Consider the following 26,165-nt stretch of genomic DNA (forward strand, 5'->3'; position numbering starts at 1 on the left):
CAAAAGAATGTACAGTTAGTAGGTGGGTAACGGAATAATATGTCAATTATAAATAGTTATAGTTGCTGAAATTTCACTTTCATTTGCGGTGGTTTAGTAATATTTTGTTTTGGTTTTGAAAAATACAAATATTTATACTTTTCCATGTTTTGAAATTAGATTGTGATTATGTATTTTGGATAAAACACTGTACAAAATGGTGCATAAACTACGCAATCGTGATGTCTGTCATACTTCTCCCCGCCCAAATCAAATACAGAGTTTTTTAACTAAAACATACACGAGACATGTTGGTCATTCTGCTCCTGATTATAATAAAATACTTGGGCAGAGAAATGTTCTCAGTAAAGTAAATTTAAGTTCTTATAGTTACTACTAACATATGCAGACAATTTTTACCAAAATTTCAGCGTTCAGTTTTGGCCGATATGAGTAATGTTGAGCAGGCTTCAACGTTACAATTTAATCAGAGAGAAGGAGGTAGATCGGATAACATCTCCGCTACATTTTATAATTTAAACAATCCGACATCTCATATAAAGCTGCATAATATAATCGACGGCTATGTATTTACGCACACCTTTGGAAAGAGGGGCGGCGTCTCTTTGTACGCCGTAAAAAAGTCATTGAGGGAAGAACAACCTTATAACTCTGATAAAAGTGCGTCTTGAGCATATTGTTTTACAAGCATATTCTTTAGAGGTTTCAAAATATTTTCAGCTTTAAAACTCGTTTCACGCTACATTGCTTTTAGCATCAAAACTGGCAAGTTTCAACAAATAACTGGCCAGGGCGCGGCCGGAACGTTCCGATTAAATCGCAGTATACATAATGGGCATCTGGAGAGATTGAGAAGACTTCGGAAAGGTTGGTAGTTGAAGATGAATAGATAACGAACATTTTATAACTTTATTACTTTTTAGTTTCGTTACAGTCCCATACAATACAACGCAAAAAATCCAACAGGCAAGCTAAACATAATACAGTACTATGATTAGACTTCCAAAATAATAATTCTGGTATACCAATAGTGGGTTTAGCAAAACAACTAATAATAACTTTGTTCAACAAAATAATTAACTATGTTGTTTTACAAGCAAAACGTAACAGTTAATTAAAATCTGAATATTAGAGCACATACATATTTTATTATATTTATTTCTTACTTAAAGGAGTTGCTTATGAAACAAAAAAATATTTCGGTGCTAAGAAAACTCAGAAACTAAGTGATCAGCAGCCCTGTTAACTGCGAGCAGCATAAATTTGTTCATTAGCCAAACAGTCGAATTCTACTTGTTGCTCTATAAATTTAGCAACCCGTAGTAACATTTCTTCGTTTAGTGCCTTACTCATCAATTGCAGGCCAATTGGGAGACCACGTTTCGAAAGACGTATTGGTATGGAAATAGCTGGTATTCCGGCCATATTGGCAGGTTGCGTGCAAAAGTCCTGCACTGCACATTGATCTCGGTTACTTTGCGATACAAATTCATTATATAAGGGTGCATCCGTCAATGTGGTGGGAGTGAGCAACACATCCACTATGTTTTCATTATCTTTGGGAGTTTCAAACACCCGCTTGAAGTCTTCGGAAATTAATCTGCGGACCCGCAGTGCCTTTTCAAAGTACTTATGATAGTTTTTGCGCAGCAAAAAATAATTTCCGGTCAGAATACGTGTTTTTACCACCGTATTAAAACCTTCGGCTCGTGTATTCGCATATAACTCTTCCGTACTGCTCTCAATTTTGGCACGATGCCCATACTCGATGCCATCGTATCGTGCCATGTTACTCGCTACTTCACACTGGTTCAATATGGAGTATACGAATATGCTTGCTGAAGTGTTCGGTAATGAAACTTGCTGCACATAAGCTCCTTTATCTTCCAGCAAATCCGCCACTTTCATCCATGTTTCCAATACCTCACTGGAGATCCCTTCGCAATGATATTCTTTTGGTATACCAATACGTACATTTCGAAGATCAAGTTCCTCATATAATTCTATATCAATTTTTCGAAATGGTTTTCTTATTGTAGTGGAGTCCCTGTCATCTGGACCAGCAATTGCGTTTAGTACGTCAAGGCAATCACCAACACTGCGTGCAAAAATACCAGGTACATCCATGGAGTTTACCAACGGGATGAGACCATGACGCGAAATAAGGCCATACGTGGGCTTCAAACCAACAACGCCACAGTATGCCGCAGGATTGCGTGTGGACCCACCCGTGTCTGATCCGATAGCCCTAAAAAATATAATTGTTTTTATTTAATGGTTTTATAGGTTGAGTGCAATCAAACGTCTCTTTGATCTTAGAAGCTTAGATTAGTTTAGTTTAAGTTTCCGAAAATGAAATGAAAGCAAGACGATACCTAAAAACCAAGGTTTACAATATATATACTACTATACATATATCTATCTTTAGCAAGGCTTACCTACATACATACGTACATAAGAAAAGTATACAGATTAAATCATTATCCCAACTCAGTTAGTATTATATTAACTACAGGCCTATTTCCAACAATCCAATTACTCCCAAATAATACGATGAGTACACTAATTTTATGGGCTTGATTTAATAGTAAATCCTTCAGATATTAAGTAATATGGCTTAAAAAAACTAAATAAACGTATGTATTTATTTCTAACTATTTACTTTTTTAAAGCTATATTACTTAATATCCTAAATTAAATTAATTAAAGAAAGCCTCCTTGTTCTGACAAAGAGAGTGCTCAAACAAGAAATATTTTTATCTTCACAGACAGTCAAGCGGCTTTGAGATCACTAAAGTCTCGAAGGGTTTCATCAAAGATAGGTAAGTAATGTCTTGATCTATTGGTGGAAGTAACATCCTATTTCACGATAAACAATGAGATCTAGGACACAGTGATATTTACTTTACCCTAGTAGGAGTGTTAACAGGTCACTGTCTTATTGGAAGACACGCCGACGGACTGAGGGTAAAAATAACGATTACTGTAGAAGCTGCTCAGCGATAGAAGGAGGGACTGTAAAACATCTTCTATGTGAATGCAAGGCTTTGCAAAGGAAATAATATTGTTGTTGTAGCGGCAGAATTCTGACGCGATTACAGTCCCTGGCCGGAAAAATCCGGATCCGTTCCGGTTAAGTAGACCCAACTGACGAGGGAACGGTTTGTTGTTGTGGCGGAGTTATGCCAAGGTGACAGTTCTTGGATAATCCGGGTAAAGGAAAAGAACATCAACTAACGACCGCGGCTTTATTGACGATGTCCCGGAAGTTGCACACACGTACATATTAAACTTTTCAAATATATGAACCTAATTAAGATAACAGATGGTTCAAATCCAAATCCTCTGGTAGTTTGAGGGGATTTAAGTTGCGGTGGTTTCACAATGGTCCTCGGTGCGTTGCCAGACCTCTCTTCTTACCAACCTACCTGTCTATTTGCTCAAAAAAAAGTTAAATATGCTGATTTCTGATACGACGACCAGGAGCTCTGTCTATGCGAACAACAAGCCCTTGTAGTTCAAACAGTCACCGACACAAAATCGTGGATCGAATCAGCTGATACGACCTATCTTATGAGAGCGGAATGTAAATGAACACTCACCACCGCTTCTACCGTCTGCTTATACAGACCGTACGGTAGGATATCCGCGAAAATTGGATTTTTCCCGTAGAAACGAGTGAGCTGAGAGTGAGAGGGCAATCTCTTGCAACGAACGGTTGCCAATCTCGATATTTTGTAGTAATTAAAAAATATAACTGAATATATTTGAAATATTCTTAAATTAACTCAAAATCAACCCAATATTATTTCTATTTTATTTTGACTACAATTGATATGTAAACAATTTCGCTATGTTGGCAACACTAGCTGAATTTGACATTTGTTACTTTAGTTGGTCAGTCATATACTCTGTTGCGTCTGTCATGTACTGAAAGGTGAAAAAATATAAGTAAATACACTGATTATTGAATAAAATTTCTGTCAGTTTTCACGTAATTTTCAATAAAAAATGTCGATGCTAATTCGATTGGCTAATCGCAGCATGCTGCAACGTAGCATGGCGTTAAGCTTATCGCGTTCCATTAAAACTTCCCAGAAAAAAGATGACACTGCAGCTGTTATTACACCAAGCAGTAAAGAGGATTTTGCCAACCCCAACCCAAAAAATTGGGTGAGCTACGGATTCGACTATAAGGATGAAACAAATGATCGCAATACCACAAAAATGAGTTTTTTCACAGCAGTGACACTTTGTTTGGTTTGGGGTACTTTTCTATGGTCATATTCGCCTGATCCACAACTGCGCGATTGGGCGCAACGTGAAGCTTATCTAGAATTGCGTCGTCGAGAACAGGCAGGCGTTGATCTGGTAAATCCCAACTACGTAGATCCAGCATCATTTCATTTGCCATCGGATGAAGAATTAGGCGATGTGGAAATTATTATTTAAATATATATAATTAAAATTTGTAACAAAACTAATTCATTTGTGTTGGCAAAATATAACTTTTTTGCTGTTATGTAATTTGAATGGTGTTGCTGCTAGAGCACTGCTAAAAAGAAATTAATTTAGCACTTTCAAGGAAGCTGTTTCCTTAACTAAAATGTAGCAGAAACAATTTTACGGAATAAATATGTATAGTATGAAATCTAATGATATTAAAATTAATATTTGAGGTTGGGTTTACTGCTAATAAAGTGCATATGTATATAAAAAAAAAAAATACCCTCGACTTACAGTTAGATCTATATTAAAAAAGTCGACATATATATAATAAAATGTAATGTATAAATTAAAAAAATAGTTAAGGAAGGACTTAAGTTCCTTAAGGAAAGTAGTGTATCTTACTTACGCATAACATATTCCTGCTGCAACTGCAGTTGCCGAACCCCCAGAGCTTCCACCGGCAATGTGCCATTTATCCACAAAATCATTACTCCAAATATTTTTTGATGGCCCGAAAATGGAGTCTACTGTCCCGGAACCCATTGCGAATTGATCCATATTTGTTTTCCCAATTAATACAGCACCGGCGTTTGTCAGTCGCTCACAAACCGTTGCATTAAAAGGTGGTACAAAATTCGAAAGCATTCTGTTAAAGATAATTATTAATATAAATATCTTTTCAAATAAAAAATATTAAAATTTACCGTGAAGCACAAGTTGTGGTAACTTCTTTAGTACAAAAATTATCTTTTATGGCAATAGGAATTCCGTCGAGTATGCCCAATTGCGCTTTCTTCTCGTACCGATGATCAGATTCCTTAGCTTGGTGCAGGGCCTTTTCAGGTGATAATCGTATAAATGCATTTAAACGTTTCAATTTGACAGCGTCATCCAACGAGTGATCTACGACAATGCGAGGCGAAATACTCCCATCTGCATAACGACCCGAAAGCTTGCATGTAACATATCTATTAAAAAATATTTATAACTGTTTAAACTAACAAATTTACTTGTTTTATGCTCAATTGAAGATGTCTCTTCATGGTTCTTAGTATTACAGATGGAAAGTTTCAAAACAACCATCAATGATCAACTTTGGCAATCAATTCTACAAAAACAGGCAAATTAAAAAATGGAAAGTGTTCTGCAAAACAGCTGATGGTCATTTTATGATCCCCTTTTATTCCGCGTTCTATTTTCTGTTTATCTCTATTTTCGTGTTTGATGAATTATTTTGCTTAACTTTACAATATGTGAATTTTTGTTTTTAATAAATACACGCAGCGTTGAGAACTAAAATCGTTAAAATTATATTCGAGAAATAAGTGGTATTAAAATATAAATGAATCGAGAACTCGTTGAAAACATTTTGACCGTGCTTAAAACTTCCACGGACAAAAATGTAGTTATCAAGGGTCTGGTAAAGCTACGAACAGACGTAGTAAAGGACAATGACGGGATTGTACTGTTCCGAGTAGCAGGAGGTGTGCCACCTATGGTACGATTTTTAAATAAACCACATGAAAAAATTCTGGAAGTAGCCTTGAGTATACTTGGAAACTGTTGTACTGATGAAGAAAGTTGTAAAGAAGTAAAGTCTACTTACAAACAAAAATCATAAGTATATTATCCTAATGTAATAAATGTGCTTTTTAGGCTCTTAACTGCAAGGTGGCTTTTCCGCTCACAACTATATTGAAATCAATTCCCAATCCAGTTATACAATGTCGTGCTTGCCGCTTACTTGGAAATCTCGCCAAAGGATTTTCGAGTCAATTGCTTACTGCTCATTGTCCCGCCATTGCTCAGGCCGTTTGTCAAATAATTACAGAAACGAGCGATGTAAATACACGTCTTATGGCTTTTCGGGCCTGTCGGTTCTTGTTACCAAGTCAACAATTTGTGCAGCACTTTCTTGCAGCGAATGGTTTCGTAACAACATTGCGTATTTTAACGTCTATCATGAAAAAAGATACTCCTACACAACAGGGTGAATTGTTAAATTGTAAAAGAGCTGATAGTGGTGCTGTCGGCTTAAAGAACAGCCAACATCGTGAAAAATATTTTGAAGAGGTAGCGCGTAATTTAGAAGGTGTACGTAGTGACATATTCGATCATGAAATGTTGAAAAACCAACCACGCGCTCTAGGTGATTACTCAATGCCTGAGGAAAAAGCCGCTTTGGATTTAGCTGGCGAAATATTTAAATGCTTGCTTGTTTTGGCAGAGCTATCCATTGGTCCTTCTGCGTGGAAAGTAAGAAACTCTCAAATCATGTAAATTGTTATATCTTAACGTTTGTATTTTTAGACTTTAAATACCAGTGGATGTACTTTTGCACCTATTACATTTTTTATTACTGAAGAAAATCCACAACGGGGAATGGCTTTGAAAATAATTTCAAATTTCTCAAAGCAATGGGATGCATTTCATATGCTAAGTTCAGCAGATTCGGTTGTAGCCGCTTGCGAGCTGCTTGTTGCACAAAATATGACAAGACCTTTAACAGAGAGTGAGAAAAGACATTGTATTCATATTATCTGTATGCTCTCTCCAGATGCTTGCAATCGCTCCAAAATACGTCGGTCCGGTGCTTTGCGGAAACTTATCGCAATGGTGCGCGATTCCCAGTCGAATACGGAAAAGTCTCAGGTTATAATCTCAATTAAAAGTTATTTGCATTATTCGCCGAATATATATGTGCCTTATTACCTTTTAGATTTTGTATTTACTGAACAATTTTCAATATGATAATATGAGCATGGACCTAATGCTCAGAGAAGGCCTGGTACCGGTCATTATAGAAGAACTGAACACTTTTCTAACCAGCGATGATGAATATCACAAGAAAAAACGTGAAGAAAAGCAACAAAGCTCTAAGAAACGTAAACTACCTAAGGAAGAAAGTAGAGAAACAAGGAACAAGGTAAGAGTTCACTCATTTAAAATTATCCTTTGCGAAATATATGTTATTGACTTACGAAATTTATTGACTATAGGTGATTAAGGTCCAGGATAAGACATTCCTGATTGATTGTGAGTCTCCCAGTAGTTCACCACGCTCATATAATGCCCCTTCCAGCCCGTGTAGCTCTCGAGGCATGTCACCGGTTGGTAACAATTTATTTAAAACTGAAGGTAAATATCAGCACAATTTTCTTAATGAAACAAGTATATACTTCTTTATTTAGAAGATGCATCCGACGATGAAACTTATTCACCTGTTTGTAGCGATGAGGAAGATGACGAAGAGACGATACCAACTGAAATAAATGAGACAAGGCCATTAAATGTTATAACTCTTGATAACCCTAATTTTCCTATAAATCCCAATACCTCTACAGATAATTCGGAAATAATGAGGTTGCTAGATATTGCCAGTCAAATAAATGAGACAATTGAAGACAACATGCTTGATAAAGAAGAAGACGATGAACAGAGTCAAGGTATGTTCTGTGAACGTTGTTATGCATCTCCACCTGCCAATTCATAAGTATTTTATCATTTATATAGATGTACCATATCAGAAGCTCCCACAATTAGGAAACATGCCTCGAAGTACCTTGGATCACTTGGAAAATCTACTCTTTCGCGTTACACTGCTAGTCAACAAGCGGGGCGAGTTAGGAAAATCGGAAACCATGAACACGCTCATCAAAGCCATCAATGTCTTTGGTGCAAATAATAATTTTGCTAGCTCCTTAACAAATATTTTGCAGTAAGTTCGAATTTATATATCCATATACAAGATTGCAATATTCTTATAACTTTCGACTGTTTTTTTAGGGAAAGCCAGTTCTTTGCCCAGGTCATACGAAGTGGCATTGCGCACCAACTTTACCAGTTGACAAAGAGTGAAGAGGTTTGATTTTTCAAGCAAAATTTGTAAATGTGCACATATTGAATATATATGTTATTTTGTAGGTTAATAAGGACGGATTTGGGTTTTTGGTGACCCTAACATGTGTTGGCGAATCTAATTATGGGAAAGAAGAGCTGGCGCGCTTTTTACGCAGTGATGATGAATATGCACAGAAACGGGCTGCCATCACCGTTGCATACATAATTAGAAGTCAACGCTTACTGTATCAGTTCCTAAATGATGGTAATGCTCTCAGCCTTTTGTTACAAATTATTTTAAATGGCAAACATGATGAGTTTACTGCCGAAGCAGTCGATGCATTAACCGCGATGGCAAAATATACTCTTGGCATTTCAGTGCCTCGCAGTAATGAGGCTGCGCGTGTCAACGAAAGATATGAAGAGTTCGTTGACAACGAAAATGAGCCCTTGCACGGTAATTGTGATATGCGTTTTGTGGTGCACATACATAACCCCAAATCGGAGCCGAGCAAGGAGCAACTCGTTTCAACTGTTTGTGATGTTGAGCAGATAGTCGAATTTAATAAGGAGCTACTATGCAATACCAGCGAAGTATTTAGCACTATGTTGAATAGTGATTTCAGAGAACGAAATGAAGGTGAAATTCATTTACGTACATGTTCGGTGAGTGGTTTGCGCTACTTCCTCAACTTGATTGTTCGACGTTCGCAAAAATTAAAATACAATGTACCCAATAGAGCTGATTATAATGCCATACTTGAAGCTTTCGAAATGGCACGTGTCTACATAATAAGCGAAATGGAAACATTTTTACAACAAATGCTGGTCGGTTTGTTGGATGACACGAATTGCTTAAGTGTATTGGAGTGGTCACTTCGCAACTACCATGCAGAACTAACCGAAACTGTTATTAACTACTATTTGTGCTCAACTCTGACCACAGAAGCCAAAGTTAAGTTATTTCACACCGCCGATTACTCGGAATTCTCCACTGAGTGGTTTGAAATGATTATCGAAACAATTTTAACACGCTGCCGAAATGGATTTGAATGGAAATAATATATTTGTTGTACAATTTAGTTTAACTCAACTAATATATGTATTTCTAATACACAAATCTTCACTGTAAAGAGATAATAACAGTGGTAATCGAAATGGACCTTTCAATTTTTAACGCAAGTACTTGAGCCAGGAAAATAAGAACTGAATTATCCAATAAGAAACAAATGAAGTGATCAATCCTATGTTAATTCAAATATTGTCTTTTACAAAACACACTTTAATTCAAATTAATTATGTTTGGTATATATATTTAAGAATCAGGATGGGAAACTGGAGATATATATTGTAGAGCATTTTGAAACGTACGAAATGCGAATCAGTCTGTTAAAATTTTCTTGTTATTTAATGACAAATCGGGTGAAACTCGCACCTGAACTTAATACCTAAAAACCGTAGTCGTTTTAAACTATATCAATACACACGGGAAACAAAAAAAGTCCTCAGAGAAATGTTTAGGTAATTTTCCGTAATAAACAAAAAAAAACGTACTGTATTTTATACAAGAAAACTAAATATTCGTTTTCATTAACAAAGTCACTATAATACTCAATAAAATATACACATTGGATGTGCTGAAAAATAGCTTACACTTACTATTTTTTTGATGTCTTCTTACTTGTTGCGATAACATAAAAAAATTAATTTACCTAAATATGTAACTTTATTATAAAAATTAGTTGGACATTTATTGCAACTTAAAACTTTAAAACGATTGCCAGGTATTAGTGCGCATAATGTAATTGAAACAGCGATAATTCCATACAAATAGTTCAAGTTAACTGCACTTTTATTTGGCGAAACTAGTAGCTGAAAAAATGGTTTTCCTGTTTAGTACGGTGTGAGTTTTTTTCGATTTTAATTTATTTTTCTTGAAATTTGTTTTACTTAATGTATAACCCCTTTAAATTATATATCGTAATCTTTATCATATATGTATAATTGTGTGTAGTATTATAGTAATAATATTCATATTTTAATGTATATTTAAATTATGTTTAGTTGCAGTTTAATGCAAATATATTTACTTCTTTTTTAATATTTTCGCTTTTTTACTGCTATACCAATTGCATCTTTGTTTATGTCTATTTTTTGTTGAATTTTATTATAGCCGCGAACGCGTTATGAATATTCATATCTATATATATGTATTTTTTTACGCTCATTTCAATACGATCCATTATTCTGCTAAACTCAGCATAGTTATATTAGCACTGACAGTTATCAGAATTGCCATTGCGATTGTTACGATCTGTGTTAAGGCGGATTTGATCAGGAAATTCATTGTATAGTTCAACCTGCAAATTCAAATTAGTATAAACATTTAAAAGTGGCTTAGGTTTTTCATCTTTACCTCGGCTTCCTGAGCAAGCGCATTTCTAGCAATAGTTTGGAATGCCAATTCTACATTTGTGCCGTCTTTCGCTGAAGTTTCAAAGTATGGCATATCATTTTTAGATTGACACCACTGTTGAGCTCGCCTTGTAGATACCTAGGACATACATGTATTATACTAATTTTATGAGATTAGTATTTTTTATATTAATTTTTTACCTGCCGATTATCCATGTCAACTTTATTTCCGAGCACCACGAAAGGAAAGTGATCTGGATCTCTTGGACTCGCCTGTATCAAAAACTCATCACGCCATGAATCCAGATTTTTAAATGAATTTGGTGAAGTGACGTCGTATACAAGTACACAACAATCAGCGCCACGGTAAAAGGCAACCCCCAGAGATTGAAAGCGTTCCTGTCCAGCAGTGTCCCAAATCTAAGAAGTCAGTTTTAAAAAATTATTCCGTGCAATAATGAACTAAACATTTGTTATTAAGTGCACATACTTGCATTGTGACTACTCGGTCGTCAGCAATGACTTCCTTTGTACAGAAATCAGCTCCGATCGTTGCCTTGTACTGATTAGAGAATCGTTTATTTATATATTGATTCATGAGTGACGTTTTTCCAACGCTACTATCTCCTAGAATGATCACTTTCAGCAAAGACTTCTTGCGCGTTGCCATATCTACTTATTTCGATGTGGTTGTTGTCGAACTTTGCTCTTTAAAAATTTATGAAAATTCTATGTTAATGATAAGCCTGAAAGAAGAATCAGATTACTACACTAATGCATTTCTTTGTCTTTTAAGTACGTAACTAATATTACGTCCCGTCCCTACTGCAACTTGCGACTAATAATTTAACAGCAGCATACATATGGACATATAATTATACATATATTTAATTTTGAAAGATCCAACTAATTTTACTTCTTTATTACGAACCCCTAAATTATGATTAATGAAAAATAATTCATAGTCCTTAAGAGTGGGGGTGCCAAATTCCAATCAATTTAACGAAATAATAAAAACAATATAAAATTCTAATTTATCTTATTGCTGACGATAATCCTCCTGCATGTACATACATAACGGTACTTAAGAGGAAATACAAATGAATAACTTTTAAACAAAACTAAATATTGTCTTGTATACGTTATTAATTAAGGACTGATTCATCATATTCTATCTTATGCGCATATATGTATGTATGTGCGGACTTATCACTTTTTTTTAGCAACTACGCATATGTATATATTTTAAAATTTGTAAACCATATCGAGCCATAATATTTTAATTAAATTATTAAATTTATTTTTGCACGAATGATGTTAGTTTGGTCTGAGTGGAGTAAATTTTGTATTTAATGATTTATATCGCTAACTAAAACAGTGTGACCTAGGTTTATAAATCCAAAAAGAACTCTTTCTTGCAGTAAATCTCTTCTCAATGATGTTGAGTAATCACCACTTCCTCCTTTTCAACCAGTTTTCTAACCCGTTTATTTTTTAACGCGTACTTCGTTTTCCATCTACAATTGCACCATTTACGCCTCTAATTGAATTGCAACAATGTTTACAAAATATTCAAAATCTAATGTCTTAAATTCCACAAGACATAGAACTTACCTTTAACTGAAATACGCAGTATGATGTTATAAACAATGGATAAATGTTTAATATTCAGCAACAGTAAAAATTTACACCAAAATAAATTCAGTCGCGACGATTTTATAAATACACTGACAATGGCTGACTGGCAGCGAAAGACAAACATAAAAAGTCCAATAAAAAATGGGCAATGGGGAATAAGAAGTGAAAAAGGAATGACGTAGACAAAAAAAATAGGTGAACTTTCGACAATAGTGTTGCTAAAGATGTTATAAAGGGGTAACTCGACAGGCAATTAAAGATTTTAGCAATTAAAGGTTTAATGCCATACATTGCTAGCAATGAACTCTCATTTTGGTGATTTGACAAAGCTGTTTTTATTAGCAAACAAATTTTGAAGAGGCAACATATCTCAACATGACATGATGCCACCAAAGATGAAATGCCAATGTTTTATGTTTTTTTGCGCAAACTGCAATTTTAAAGTAATATTCAAAACATGGACAATATTAATTAAATACATACATATATATGGTTAATATTTTAATGATAATTGTTAGCATATGTAAATATCAATCATTATATTTAATTGGTAAATAAACTTTATGCCTTATTTATTTAAGTCTTAAAACATAAAATCATATTTTTCTAAAATATACATTTTTAGAAAAAAGCAGATTTCCACTTTCTTTATCCTATACATAAATTTCCGTCATCCTCATAAAAATTTTTAACAGTTCAAGAGCTAAAACATGCATTATATCAGCTCGAACACACCTACCCGACGCCATTTCGAGAATGAATATTTCATGATAGCAAATGCCCACACAAGAACATTGCCAATCTCAATGGCAATGAATTACATAGATGGCTAGCAATGTAAAATAAAATTAAAGGTACATTGCCTGTGGAGATGCGGCGTAAAATTCATCTACACCAAAGAACATCTGCATTATTACATGGACGAAAATATTGAAATCTCAAGTTATCATAACGATATACTGACAGGTGGTTTGTCATAGAAAAATTAAGTTAAACTTGAAATAATGGAAAGTATAGACATTTAAATTTTATGACTTTACATATTATCAAACAATAAATATAGAGTAATGATATCAATATAATTTTTGTTTGTCAACACTGGAATTTCGTGGTGAAATAGATGCGAAGCATAATAAACAGAAATCTAAAAAAAACAGTCTACAATAAAAAAAACAAATAAAAATGCAATTAAAATTCACGAGTTTTCTCAAAGGCAATGCACATGCATTTAAAATGGCAACAAAATATGGGTGCGTGGTCAAGATTATAAATCTGCTATATAATATTAAAAACTGTCTATTTATCTTGATGACATATTTTCACATAAAGTAACTTCTGCAAATTCACTCCTCTGAATACATTAAAATTATTCATTATTCACTTCGTATATACTGTACATAAATATGTATTCGCCACTATTAAACGCTAAACAAAGAATTGTGTATGGGCTATTGTTGATTATTCGATTGATGTTAATCTTAATATTGCAAATTGTAGTCACTAATTACAGTTTAGGACATGTGATTCTGTAGGTATTTGATTAATTTGATAACATACTTTTTCAAATGATATGAAAATTATTTATTACATAAATCCCAGGATGCAAATTAAAACAACTCTTCAACAAATTTCACTTTTTAATAAATAGAACGGTCATATATCAGTAAATAATTGAGACAAGTTGCCAGGTTTTATTTTTTGTTCCCCGTTGCAAATGAAATGCGAGAGAGGGCGCATTTTGATGCCCATGGTTGCATAAAAGTGCTATTTTTTAATCATCCAAAGTATTGAGTAAAATAGTTCTTAGCACAATTGTTCAAAGCTAGCTACCGGCGTCTCCGTTAGTTATTTAGATATTGTGTGTTCTCAATAATTTGGCCCAATTAATTTTATATTGAATTAAGCCGAAAGTGATTACAACAAACTTCCAAACCGGAAACAAAAAAAGGTTTGCAATGAAATATCTTTCTGCGATATCAACAGTTTTAACTGAAAAAGCGAACTTAATATATCATAAGTATATATAAATATATATACATATGTGAATATATTTACTAGCTAGTGAACTAATAATTTAAAAACCAACAAAAGCGTATCCGAACAGTTCTTTAAACAACCACTTTTGAAATTTTTTCTTTCAATTCCTACTGACCAATTAATTACGAACAATAAGCCGGATCCACCAAGAATAAACCAAATTTGCAATAGAGAAACAATGGATAACGTCGTGGTGTCTCACGATTCTGCCAACGACTATTCCAGGCGTTGGGTAAGCATCATCATCAACGCCAACACAACTATCGCATGCCCGCCTCTCCGCCGCATGTCCGCACGAAAACAACTTTTATTATGCCTACATATTCACTCGCACCGCCGGTTGCGTCTGCATCTTCGTCAGCATTTGAGTCAATAATTATGGTTATTAATCGGCGGTGGAATTGGCTGCTAATTTGCAGTTTAGTTACAAATTCTGCCCGCTGGCGTGCAATTATGGGCTAAATTATAGCTTAAAAATAAACAAAACATCGCATCGTATGTCAGGCCGTGTGCTTCGAGTGCAATGCGAAGGTAACAGGCGTTGCAGCAACAGTATCAACAATCAGCCAATGAAACATCAGATCTCAGCGCATCGCAGCAGCATCAGATCTCAGGTACTAAATGACTCTGGTCAGTAAGTATTTTGAATTAAATGTAGCAACTTGCGTAAAAGTACGGGATACACTGCCATAAAACTGCATATGTTCACGAGTCATGATATTTTGTGACCTAACCAAATGAATGGAATGGAATGGAAGAGATTTTATCATGGCCCGCGCTAAAAGATTACAAGAATCTATCCTAAGTAGTGAGAACCAAAATTCCATATTTCCAAATTTTTTTCAGAACAGAAATCTAGCTGAGTCCGGCCCAAAGCTATCATGATCGGCTCTTGGCTTTTATCGTGCCACGTTCGGCCATTTGGCACTTATTCGCAAATACGTGCACGAAGGTTGTTCTCCATTGTATGGGTAATAGACACTTATGTATGTATCTTCAACAAAGTTGCATAAATTCAGTGTTGTTGTTGGTTTTGCTATGGCGCTGCCGTTTGTTTGGAGCTGTTGCATTGGCCATTATCGATTTATGATTACCAGCCTCAAACAAACATGATTGCTTCGCAGTTGATTATCACAAATTCACAAGTTCTCTTGTACTACCACCAGAGGTATGTCCGGTTTGCTGGATGGTAGGACTGCTGGTTTGCTGTATTACCAACTTAAGAAAAATGAGCTTGTTAACGCTTGATGATGATTGTAGTTAGTGTCTGCAATGTATATCTAAACCATATAACCTGGAGGCAATCGACGTCATCATCGTCATCGTGTTGCACCTCTAAGCCGACCACCTCATAACTGCTTTAGTTCATTATATTTTGTGGTTATTGGTTACCTGGTTAGGTTTCTCGGCTGACTGATTGGGAGGTGGCTTGCTTAATTTCTTGGCTGGGTTTCCGCTGTATTAGCCAGGGTGTTGCAGTAACACGTTTTTTTGGTTGCTGTCGTATCGTTAGAGACTCTACGTTCAGATTTACACTGCATAATGATAACACCTAATCATTAACGTCGATCAGGTATCGTGAAAACATGAAGGTGCTATATTCTTGACGCGTATTTATACGTATACATATCAGATAACTTTCAATGATAAGCATGTTCAAAGATATTTGAACACCGAGGATGCAAAAATGCTGTTAATCGCCGAATTGTTGAGATTTTCGCTTGACTAATGTTTGAACACAAGAATCACAGAGGTTGATTATATTATTCGCACTTGCAACACACAGTATTGCTACATTAATGAAATGAAAATCGCCGATGACTCTTCCAGATCATTTGTGAATTTAGCTGACGTACCTATTGCCTTCCATTGTCAAGTTTATAAAGAACCACAGTTCGAAGCAGTTGATCGATCACGTGTTAATCGAGATAACTTATGTACTTCACCATCACCACTCGTACTGTTTGACGCAACGACTATAATACAATAGTTCAAACAGTAGTGGTCTCATCGCGCCTCCCTCCCCACTGCTTATGCGTACATACGTACGTAAGCGGTTATGTCGCTGTGTGAGTGTGTCATGGCATCTATTACACCTAATCGGTGAGTTGTGTTATGGAGCGGCATATGGTGCGAGTTGGGCTTGGACGGCATTGCGCCTTTGCGTATTCGCAGTTATAGGCTGAGCATGCAGCGAATTTGGGAGTTTTGTCACAATTAGTTATTAGAATTCGCTATGACTCAGACAATTAGAAGTACAGTCGTGTACATCTCAAGCCCCACCGAAAGCGGGGTACATTCAAATCACAAGCAATTGCATATTGTTGCTATTACTATTATTATTGGGCTGTTATGCGGCCAATTGTTACATAATTAATTTAAAAATTGCGGTCACGTTGCGGCAATTTGTGACCACCCACGCACGATTTTCCATAGCTCTGTGGCATTAGCGAAATCAATGAAGTTCCTGGCGTTGGTAATTGTTTAGCACATTGCACTGTTCTCAAACGAGTAGTTTGCTTACGCGCGCTCTTGCAATGTGAAAGCAACTCTACACTTATGTATGTATTAATGCGCCTTGGAGCAGCTCGTTTGATTCCTATTTGACTTTCAAGTTCAGTCAGTCGTCGGTATTAAATTCTGAGCAAAGACCGGCTTTCCATATAATTGGAGTTATTTGTTTGCAAAGTCAGCCTTTTGGGTTTGGTAAGAACCTGCTTCTTAAACTAGTTAGATTATTAGGCCAAATTTGACTCTGACTGGCAAAAATAGATATTCACGTATTTCAATAACGTGATTCGCTAGAAGAATCTAGGGTCCCCAGGTACTTTGTCAAGTATCTCTTTTTCGACCTCTATTCGACGTCGTTTTTGCAAAAGATTCAGATCTTTTGGTACGAGTCTAGCGTTGACACGCTTCATACTTAAAACATTAACTAAAATGTGTTGGGTCGATCAATAAGAGATGTTAAGATCCTCTGCTATCTCCCTGATGTTAACACGAGGATTTCTAGGCGATGTTATTTTAACTTTTTCGATGGAAAGCCGGGATTCTATTGGAAACACAATATAAAGCAAACTCGTGGTTAAATATTCTTCTCTAATTTAATAACGACTACCTACATCAGTAGAATGTTAATGGGACGGACGATTTTAATACTTTGTTTAGTATCAATTGACTGTAGAAATTGATGAAATCCGTTTACAGATTAGTACGGGTAGATGTGTTATTGCAACAACTGAATCTCCAAGGAGCTCAGCCAGAATACGAAAAATGCAGTATATGGCTATATACTTTGTTTTTCCTTTATGCATGTGTGTTTTCCATGGCATTCAAAATGTCACTGTATGTTAGTTGCACAAGTACCACACAGTCAAATCACCCTACAAATGAGAATTGATAAGTTTCGTTCAGAAATTAAATAAAAAATTGTTGAAGCAAAAACTTCTTGTTGGATTATGGAGAAAAAAATTAACACATTGTAAGAATCAGCGTGAAAATTAACACAAACACACAGTTCAACTCATGTACAAAAAACGTGAACCGAAATTTCTGATAGCGATTTTTAATAATTAGACAGTGATTTAACCGTTTGTTGGCTTGCAGGGACTGGTCTAATAAAATTATCCATCAGAAAATCTTCTATAATTGGAATAACAATATCAACAAATAGATCCTGTTGATCGCAGTTATTTGTTAAATTCCATTCAAATACGCGTATATCAAAACTAGCCGATTTTGCAAAGGACGGCTTTGTAAATGTTTGACCGACGCTCAATGCCGCGTTGCCACATTTGTTCCGCTGAACTGAAAGTGATTGCTTTTTTCATTCTGGTAGGAATATTAGAAAGTTATTCAAGTTCAATATAAATTATCATCTTACCATTTCTATCGGAACTAACCTGAAAAAGTATCAACGTAAACCTTATTTCACAGCATAAAGCACACCTTTGATTTACATACATGATCGTATTGTCTATCGTTTATGCACTCGTGCAAACTCATGTCTGCTCTGTTGCTGGTCAGTTGAATCGGTGCATATCGGCGCTTTTAGGCGATATCGCTTGCCGCATGAAGGGTGTGCAGCCGGTTCTCTTGGATCTGTGGTGAAGTGCGTTGAGTATGCTGGCCTTTTGCTTGTTAATTTGTCATGAAATTTGTTAGTCAGTGCATTTTTTACACTTACGGAACAGGCATCCAGCAGATATCCCACTTCGTATTACCATATTTTGTCGTACTGAAGGCATACAAAATTGCGAAATGTGCACGACGATTGTTAACCACCATTTAAATGTGTGTTAACACGTCTTTGTTGCGTCAGGAATGAGAAATCGCGCATAAATATTTGTACACACGATGACATACATATTTACTTGTACAAGCGTGCATCCCTATTGTTAGGTATGTGTATTCCGCATGGAGGAATCGTCCAGAAAATTTCCTTTGGTATTGTTCGAACAGCGGTCTTCCCGAGTTAAATCAATAAGAAAGCTATCGAATTATATTCCCGGGAATGAAAACCTGGAAATTACGATACACAAAGGTCCGAACGTTAACACATTTATTTTCAGAAAAAGTCTAAGGTTCACGGAATCGGATGCTGTGCAGAGTTCTCGATTAATGGGTAGACGCTTTCTGCACGTCTATGTCGACGAAATTTTGGAGTGAAAACAGTTAAAATGGATTTTCTTTATAATGCTAAATGGTAATATAAAGGAATTGGAATATGTAAGCATATCTCGAAAATCACTTCATCTGTTTTCCATAGAGAGCTTGATCTTGTTCATTAAGTCAATCGTAATACTGTTGAGTCTTAAGAAAAAATTCCTAACTGATCATTGGACATTTACTTCAATAAATCGTTTGTTTCGTGGGATGTAAAATAAATTGCAATGGAAGGTCTTTCATATACATATACACACGCACGCTTCGAGTCAATTATGCGAACAAAGGTGAACAAATTAAACGTCAAGGCAACAATAAAACGTAGAGAGCTTCCATAAATTCACTGACTGAGCCAACGCATGGGATTGCTGGCGGTGGATACGTAGTGGCATTTTTGGTAACTGGGATTCGCTCGATCGCTCAAATCGAGTGCGAAACGCTTGGCTCTTTAATGCCAACTTCAGTGGTTTTGTTTAGAGCCTCAGTGAAGTGATTGGCTGTATGCTACATTATGTGTATGTATGTATACTCGTATACATACGGATGAATCCGATCGCGCCCTGGTGGCGTTGCAGCCACCACTTTGCATGTCAAGCGTCTGCCATGTTAATAATAAGCGACCGCGCACGTTGTCAAATGACTTGCACACAAATTTATCGCAGTTGCTATCAAGTTAGCAGCCGAGCTGACCGGAATGGGGTAGATGGGGCCGGGCTAAGCCAAATCAGCAAGCTACGAGTTGGTTAGCGCGACAAAGGCGCAAAGTGACGTGCAACATGCGTTTTTGGCAGCCACTCAGCGTTGCACTGTTTATAAGTGGAGACTGTCGCTTAACTGGATGCTGATTCCGTGCGCTCTAAAATTTACATACACTGATCTACAAAAGTGTTCGTCGCTCTGTTATTATCGGTCTGAATAGAGACATTTCAGATTTGCTTTTACAAAATTGTTTAAAAAGCATAAATAAACACGATTCTGATATATATATATATATATATTTATAGTTTAAGGCGGTAGTTGCGTTTAAAACTCTAAAAACTGTGTGTCTATGTTTTTTCGGAAACAGAAACGTACAGTGTTGCTGGGTCAACATAAAAGTCATATTGCCAAAACAATATTTCATCTTGATCTCTGCTGAAAGGTCTGTCGAACAGATCAATAGCTTTCGTCATTATAGTATAGTAACAAATGCTTTTGTGCAATAGTGTATCTGAACACCAGCACAGCCACCTATGCATATTGGGGCATGACACTCATTGTTTTGCGTTTAACGCAAGTAAATCCTTGTTCGATTCTCGGTATTTTTGTGGCTTTGAACCTGGCATTACATGACACAAGTGACATGATGGCAGCCACCTTTATTGTTCAAGCAGCTACGATTTGCAACAGCAAAGCACATTAATCAGATACATATACCTATATCTAATTTATGTGTAGAAATGCTCGGTGTTATGCTTTTGTTAGCGCCTAAGGTTCAAGCTTAAATGCAATTAGGAATTAGCTTCGAAGATGATGATCATGAGGCAAAATGTCCTACAAACTAATTACATATTCGATTTACAAACTAGTCGAATCTTACAGTGACCAGGACCCAATAACCCAGCGCAATTCATCTGGTTCCCGAATTGACTATGTCCTTTTCTGATTTGCGGTGAAGCGCCGGATTTTCTAACGCAATTATTGTTCAGAATAATATTTAAATTTTATGTCAATTTCATATTTTCGAGGGCGTGCGTCACCAACTAACAAGAATGACCTTGTAGTATCTCTTCATCAGCGCAGCCATCACTTTTTCCTATCTGAAACTACATGTTAGATATATTTAGACTGTTCTACTTACTGAACTAGATATTCTTTTGATCAGCTAGGGTTTCCCAGAACGCATGTTCGTATATTAGTACGTACGCTCCAGAAAGTAATTACAGTTATCACATTTTACTTATCGTTTGTTTTGAGTTAGGCCATAATTATGTGATATGGGAGGGTTTGCAGGTCTATTTGTTGCTTTTGAAAATCTCCTCTCTCACCACAAATGAGCAAAGAGAATATGCGTATTATATTTATGTACGTACATAGCTATATGTACAACATATACATACATATATACACTTATATATACGTCAGTAAATGCACCATAAACAGTGCTGCACGCGAATTAATTATGTTGTTAACAATGTGTCCACCTTCTCGGGAGACTGCGCCTCCCGTGCACACCGGTGAGTGTTTGTTTCTGTAATGCTTTGCAAATTTGCAACGCAATCTTTTCTAGTTTTTGAGCGTCGGATAATAATGTACGACACGTTTGTATACACACCACGCCCCACATAACTCACGGGAAATAATTAAAGTATTCACAAGCGTTTGCAAGTGGACAGCTTGGAGTCGGTTGCATGTCAGAGAGCGTGGTGGCATCCTGCCTGGCTTGCGCTGCTAGATATAGACCTACGCTGGCATATCCATACATAAGTATACACATACGCACGAACTGCATAATTGGACAGGCGAAATATTGTTCTACTTTGGATTTCGTTGCATTGGAGCTGGCGCTGGTCATTGTCAACTTCGCTCGCTTGCTTCGGCAGTTGGTGCTGTTGCTGTTGGTCGCTGTTCAATTGATAATGAAATGCAAACAACTTGCAGCTTACGGGGTTGAATGGGGGTCTGGGTCACCATAGATAGAAAAAAATATAAGTACATTTAGCCAATGTTTTAGTATAGCAATATACTGATGCTGTGAATATCTTAAAAAATGAAATAAAAATCTACTGAGGAATGGTGATACGAGCCCATTTTTGAGTGATCTTACAATAAATGGCATGGCAACCCTGCCACTTATAATTTCCGGCACGACGTTGGAGTCACGCACACGCCACTGATAGCACTGCTGCTAGGTTTGTACGCACTGCAGAACTTCGTGAAAACGTCTTAAATCATAAACATCTCTAACTACCAGCAACACTATGCAGTGATAAGTGGCGTGTTGCAAGAATGAAAAAAATTATATATTTCGTCTAATGCCAACGTAGCCTGTTTCTACTGTCATCTGGTTTTGCTAATTCATTCGCACTTACATACATTAGGCGTGCACAGACGCGGTGGCAATAATAATTTCCTCAGCAGCGCTGCGCCGAGGCACTTGCAACTGTCACATTGTACGCAAGAGGTGGTAATTTATGTGTTGCAGGTACGAGTAAGTAACTTCCATGCTTAAAATTCTATCGTTGAGCTTTTTGTGTCCTGCTGCAAATGCAAGTGCGCCATGATGTCTTCCGCTTGGGCCAGGCTGTTTCGTTTTTCACTGCTTTGCTTCTATGCACGACTGGCAAACTAGACGACTGAACGACTGGTGGCCTACATTTCACTTTGCTTCTGGAAGTGAATGAATGAGGTGCGATCTTCTCGACTGAACTCATCTACGAATCTCGGTTAAAAGTCGATAAACAGAGTTTAATCTGTCAACAAAGATGCGTATTCCATTAAAATATTTGGTCTTATAACAACCACCAAATAAGATAGTGAATCAAGAGAGAATCAAAACCGTCCCCTCGGCAGTCGCCGAAAGACTGTCAACTCGGCAGTATTCTTTCAAATTACAACATTACAATTACACAACAACAATAACATAGAGAATCAAGATTTAGTTCTTGTGTTTTGAACAACTAATGCCCTACCTCTTTTTGAAATACTGCAAAATTGTGAAGATGATTGAGATGTTTAATGAAACTAAACCCATAAACTTATAAACGTTAAAGATTCTGCAAATAACATATAGTAGTTTTATATCGAATATGGGAAATGAATAATTTTCTATTGAATTTTTCTTTTTTGAAAGGATCAGTCATTTTAAAATAATAATAAACTGTCTTCCACGTAAAAAGAGAATCAATTGTGTTATGTACAAACTTAACCTCCAATTCTAAAGTTAGAAGCTCAATTGTATCTGTTGCTCGCGTTAAGTCCATTCATACGTTACCTCTAACTCTCTGCGCCGCACATTTTAGTTGAGTGTGAATTTGTTGTGATACAGGGTGTCGACTGGAAACCCAATCATACATATGCCACTCTACAAAGGTACGCAGTCATTGGCACATATAGTCAGCACGCGAATCGGCAAAGTAACCAGCTAACCGTTCAGGGAAGCTCGCTCATCTTATTGCGCATAAAATGTGCCCACTGTGTTCATCGCTCAAGCGCTCGAGTGCTTAAGTTTCCATTTGCTGCTCGACCGCGCACGCACTAGGCCAGATAGTCAGCAATTGAAGTCGGACCCCGTCGCCCGCACAGCAGCGTTCAACATCGATTCGATATGATTGCATGCTAAATGATTCCTGCTGAGTTATTACGAGACAAAATCCTTATTTATCGCCTTCTGATTTATTTGTAAACGCTTTTCCATTATGCTAACGCTCCACCCCTTCATTCCCTCCGGTCCACACGCAATCAACCTGTCCACAAGTGCATACAGCATTGGTACGCTTGGAGCATCCTTACCCTCCCATTTAATCCAAGTTCATTTATTTCTCCATTCCCGTCCATGTAAGTGTGTACAAATGTACAAGTACACGGGTATTTGGCCTGCCCGCTGAGAGCATTCGCACCGATCAGTGCCCTTATATTCGGGTCTTTAACATTTATTGCGGTTCGAATATTTGTATTATTTGGCCATACCTGATGCCAATTCAGGTGTTCGCTCGCCATGTGTTCTACAACACGAGTAAATTTACGCGCGAGGTAAGTGCACGAGTGCGTGTGCGCTTCTGAATTGTTTGTTCGATGTTCGTGCGAGGGATTTCGTGTTTTCGATTTTCTTATCGCAAGTTTGAAATTGCCTGTGTGTTAATTTTGACATATTTATTGTTGGATCGCGTTTACACATACTGAAACTTGGTGGTTGTGTCGAGAATTATAGGAGTAGAAGTGTTGAAATCAAAGATACTGCTAGTATGTCTACTCAAGTTATCCAAAATGAGTTTCGATCGATTCAATTCTCCTTTTATTCGATGAAAGCGCCATTCAAACTAAAATTCCATAATCAATTTCCAATGTCCATCAATCCCTGTGGTATTTTCGTAATTTGCAATGTTTGAGCACAATCGAACGATATCTGCCGTTGCCTTCAGTAATCAAACGTTGCTCTTTTCCAAATTTTATGTAGCAATGTATTGTTAATGTACTTATAGTGTGGGCTAAGGGCAAAATGTTTACTCACCAAGCCCCACAAAATATTTCACACATTAACTAATAGACTCCGTGCAACAAATTCCAGTCTAAAGCTTTTTATCCTCAGCAAGAGTATATTTTCAGTGTCAAATAACACGTTCGCACAAGCTGTACACACATACACACATACGCTTATGTTCTCACTTGTTGAAATGAATTGCAGTCAAGGTAGCCGTAAGTTCTCCACCATAAGGCAATCGATTCGAGATGCACATCTTAAGCTCACAACCGTCCGGACAATAGTGTCGAGGCATCCCAACAACAACAGCAGCATTATGGAGAACCGCTACATCGATTAATTTGTTCGTCTTTATCACATCGTCAAGTGATCGGCGAGGCGATTCGAAGCGACGGAGTTAAAAGCGTATTTTGCACACCTTATTATCCAGGCGGATACCACATACACACATATGTGGACAGCTGAGGATTGCAAGCCTTCCACGGAACTGTGCACACGCTGGCTGCCAGCAACGTCGCACCACGCCACACTTGATTATTAAACATAACCAGAAACAAAAATGTAGCTATACACAGACAATAAAACAAAAAACTTAAAAACACATCACAAATTGTTTATACACACATACATGCACACGGAAAAAGACACATGTGTATGTTTGTATGTATCATACAAGCTTGGCTGGCAGGAACATTGCGTTGCCATGCCCCACTATAATACATTTATGGGCTTATATTAATAAAATAAGCTTTGTCAGGCAATTTACAATGCATTTCCACGGCCAGATTAACAGCTCAAAACAGCAACAATAACAAAACATGCAACAATTTTAACTAAATGAACGCTTGCTGTGCGATGTTAATGCCAAGAAGGTGAGAAGAACAAATCAACAGCCCAGCTATAAGAGCGATAAGAAGTGCACCTTGTGGGGAGAGGTGGTTAGGCGGAAGAGGAGAATCGCATGTGCGCACGGCGTGATTATAATGAATATGTAAGTCAGCCAGGCAGCAGATAGGGCTTGAGCAGTGCTAGCGGAGGGCATTGGAAACGGGGGCTGCCGCTGGATACTCGGCTCGAAATGATGTTTGTTCGTTAATTAGTGAACACATTTCGCATAATCGGTGTCATATTAGTTATAAATTCGATAAAAGCGCAGAACGACAATTTAATTAATTTTAAATTCTCGATTTGTATGCAAATGTAACACTCTAAATACATAAATGGGCACCTATATACCGTTATATATTACCACGTTACACATTCAGATATGGGTAAATGTCTATGTTTACTATTTATTAATAGACCCAGTCTTGTAGATCATGCAGTGTCGAGGTGTTTGGTCTTGTTTTTCAAAAACGATTTACTTATCAGTGTTTTTTGGGCTTGTGCGAGGTTGTGGCGAATAATTCAATGATGTCCAGTAAAAATCATTGGCTAACGAATTAAGCCATGCTTATCTGCATTTTATAAGCGATTAGCATGTACACTTTATTCTTTTAATTACTCAGTGTTAGGGATGATAAAGCTGTCAGTTTTTGTGCTAAGAAAAGCAAGATCACTGCCCCATCTCTTGCAAATTCAACGACGGATTCACCTTTTCGTGGGATACATTGCGCTCGGTTTCACTATTCCACGAATTCCAGACAATCATATAAACTACCTATCAACGTAAGATGAACCAGCGAAACACACTTTCGTATCGATGCCACCGCCCAGCTTGATATATTACCTCGATCAACGTTGATCATCATTTCCTTTTGCTTTTGTGTTGTATCATGTTTTTTTCTCATCTATGTATTGTTTGATTGCAGTCCATTTCAGTTTGCACATATGTATGCGTGTTTATACGTGTGAGTGAGTGTGGTGCCTTTTCCATCGATGACTATCCCTACAGAGAAAATATACACTTTTGTAGAAAGTAAAAGTATATATAAGCTTAATG

General features: G+C 36.8%; 5 protein-coding genes and 1 long non-coding RNA gene across 11 annotated transcripts in view; 4 read left to right on the forward strand and 2 right to left on the reverse strand.

Moving 5' to 3' along the window:
• Positions 1–8: 8 nt before the first annotated feature.
• On the forward strand, positions 9–1,140 carry LOC106616138 (histone H1.2). Its single transcript, XM_014232641.3, has 5 exons — positions 9–96; positions 160–349; positions 411–660; positions 721–867; positions 924–1,140. Exons 2-5 carry the CDS (start codon positions 197–199, stop codon positions 992–994), a joined length of 621 nt encoding a protein of 206 aa, XP_014088116.2. The 5' UTR covers positions 9–96; positions 160–196; the 3' UTR covers positions 995–1,140.
• GatA (glutamyl-tRNA(Gln) amidotransferase subunit A, mitochondrial) lies at positions 1,129–5,599 on the reverse strand. 2 transcript variants are annotated; one of them, XM_014232634.3, is made up of 4 exons: positions 5,460–5,599; positions 5,154–5,401; positions 4,856–5,095; positions 1,129–2,248 (listed from the first exon to the last, which is right to left on the reverse strand). In XM_014232634.3, exons 1-4 carry the CDS (start codon positions 5,490–5,492, stop codon positions 1,243–1,245), a joined length of 1,527 nt encoding a protein of 508 aa, XP_014088109.3. In that variant the 5' UTR covers positions 5,493–5,599; the 3' UTR covers positions 1,129–1,242. The 2 variants fall into 2 exon arrangements, with proteins under 2 accessions (XP_014088109.3, XP_036213463.2); XM_036357570.2 differs by having other exon boundaries at positions 5,154–5,382; positions 5,460–5,561.
• On the forward strand, positions 3,896–4,656 carry NP15.6 (NADH dehydrogenase [ubiquinone] 1 beta subcomplex subunit NP15.6). Its single transcript, XM_014232643.3, has one exon. It carries the CDS (start codon positions 4,012–4,014, stop codon positions 4,450–4,452), a length of 441 nt encoding a protein of 146 aa, XP_014088118.1. The 5' UTR covers positions 3,896–4,011; the 3' UTR covers positions 4,453–4,656.
• Positions 5,600–5,791: 192 nt separating the features above from the next.
• Positions 5,792–9,451, forward strand: Rnb (R and B). Its single transcript, XM_014232633.3, has 9 exons — positions 5,792–6,040; positions 6,106–6,705; positions 6,760–7,101; positions 7,169–7,375; positions 7,449–7,587; positions 7,641–7,895; positions 7,963–8,167; positions 8,236–8,311; positions 8,374–9,451. Exons 1-9 carry the CDS (start codon positions 5,792–5,794, stop codon positions 9,349–9,351), a joined length of 3,051 nt encoding a protein of 1,016 aa, XP_014088108.3. The 3' UTR covers positions 9,352–9,451.
• A 658-nt stretch (positions 9,452–10,109) lies between these two features.
• On the reverse strand, positions 10,110–14,023 carry Rab7 (RAS oncogene family member Rab7). 4 transcript variants are annotated; one of them, XM_036357580.2, is made up of 5 exons: positions 13,900–14,023; positions 11,195–11,412; positions 10,906–11,124; positions 10,706–10,843; positions 10,110–10,649 (listed from the first exon to the last, which is right to left on the reverse strand). In XM_036357580.2, exons 2-5 carry the CDS (start codon positions 11,372–11,374, stop codon positions 10,560–10,562), a joined length of 627 nt encoding a protein of 208 aa, XP_036213473.1. In that variant the 5' UTR covers positions 11,375–11,412; positions 13,900–14,023; the 3' UTR covers positions 10,110–10,559. The 4 variants fall into 4 exon arrangements, with proteins under 4 accessions (XP_036213473.1, XP_014088114.1, XP_069962245.1 ...); XM_014232639.3 differs by having other exon boundaries at positions 11,195–11,450; positions 13,900–14,017; XM_070106144.1 differs by lacking the exon at positions 13,900–14,023 and adding an exon at positions 12,319–12,475.
• Positions 14,024–14,147: 124 nt separating this feature from the next.
• The window catches only part of LOC118679905 (uncharacterized), a 38,079-nt gene continuing 26,061 nt past the window's right edge, over positions 14,148–26,165 (forward strand). For both annotated transcript variants that reach the window (XR_011395028.1, XR_004975456.2), the window contains exons 1-2: positions 14,148–14,290; positions 14,516–14,993. This is a non-coding gene — a long non-coding RNA (uncharacterized lncRNA). The remainder of the gene's footprint in view (positions 14,291–14,515; positions 14,994–26,165) is intronic.

The sequence above is a fragment of the Bactrocera oleae genome, chromosome 2 (genome assembly GCF_042242935.1).
Source record: "Bactrocera oleae isolate idBacOlea1 chromosome 2, idBacOlea1, whole genome shotgun sequence".
Taxonomy (NCBI): domain Eukaryota; kingdom Metazoa; phylum Arthropoda; class Insecta; order Diptera; family Tephritidae; genus Bactrocera; species Bactrocera oleae.

Excerpts from the sequence above, each read along its gene's own strand:
- Rnb (XM_014232633.3), top strand. The coding sequence starts at position 5,792 with ATGAATCGAGAACTCGTTGAAAACATTTTGACCGTGCTTAAAACTTCC. Across the intron at positions 6,041-6,105 it reads ATGAAGAAAGTTGTAAAGAA|GCTCTTAACTGCAAGGTGGC; the intron begins GTAAAGTCTACT and ends TGTGCTTTTTAG. Across the intron at positions 7,102-7,168 it reads CGAATACGGAAAAGTCTCAG|ATTTTGTATTTACTGAACAA; the intron begins GTTATAATCTCA and ends ATTACCTTTTAG.
- Rab7 (XM_036357580.2), bottom strand. The coding sequence starts at position 11,374 with ATGGCAACGCGCAAGAAGTCTTTGCTGAAAGTGATCATTCTAGGAGAT. Across the intron at positions 11,125-11,194 it reads ACCGAGTAGTCACAATGCAA|ATTTGGGACACTGCTGGACA; the intron begins GTATGTGCACTT and ends CTGACTTCTTAG. Across the intron at positions 10,844-10,905 it reads TTGACATGGATAATCGGCAG|GTATCTACAAGGCGAGCTCA; the intron begins GTAAAAAATTAA and ends TGTATGTCCTAG.
- LOC106616138 (XM_014232641.3), top strand. The coding sequence starts at position 197 with ATGGTGCATAAACTACGCAATCGTGATGTCTGTCATACTTCTCCCCGC. Across the intron at positions 350-410 it reads AGAGAAATGTTCTCAGTAAA|CGTTCAGTTTTGGCCGATAT; the intron begins GTAAATTTAAGT and ends CCAAAATTTCAG. Across the intron at positions 868-923 it reads ATTGAGAAGACTTCGGAAAG|TTTCGTTACAGTCCCATACA; the intron begins GTTGGTAGTTGA and ends ATTACTTTTTAG.
- GatA (XM_036357570.2), bottom strand. The coding sequence starts at position 5,532 with ATGGTTGTTTTGAAACTTTCCATCTGTAATACTAAGAACCATGAAGAG. Across the intron at positions 5,383-5,459 it reads TTCAATTGAGCATAAAACAA|ATGGGAGTATTTCGCCTCGC; the intron begins GTAAATTTGTTA and ends GTCGTTATGCAG. Across the intron at positions 5,096-5,153 it reads ACCACAACTTGTGCTTCACG|AATGCTTTCGAATTTTGTAC; the intron begins GTAAATTTTAAT and ends TATCTTTAACAG.
- NP15.6 (XM_014232643.3), top strand. The coding sequence starts at position 4,012 with ATGTCGATGCTAATTCGATTGGCTAATCGCAGCATGCTGCAACGTAGC.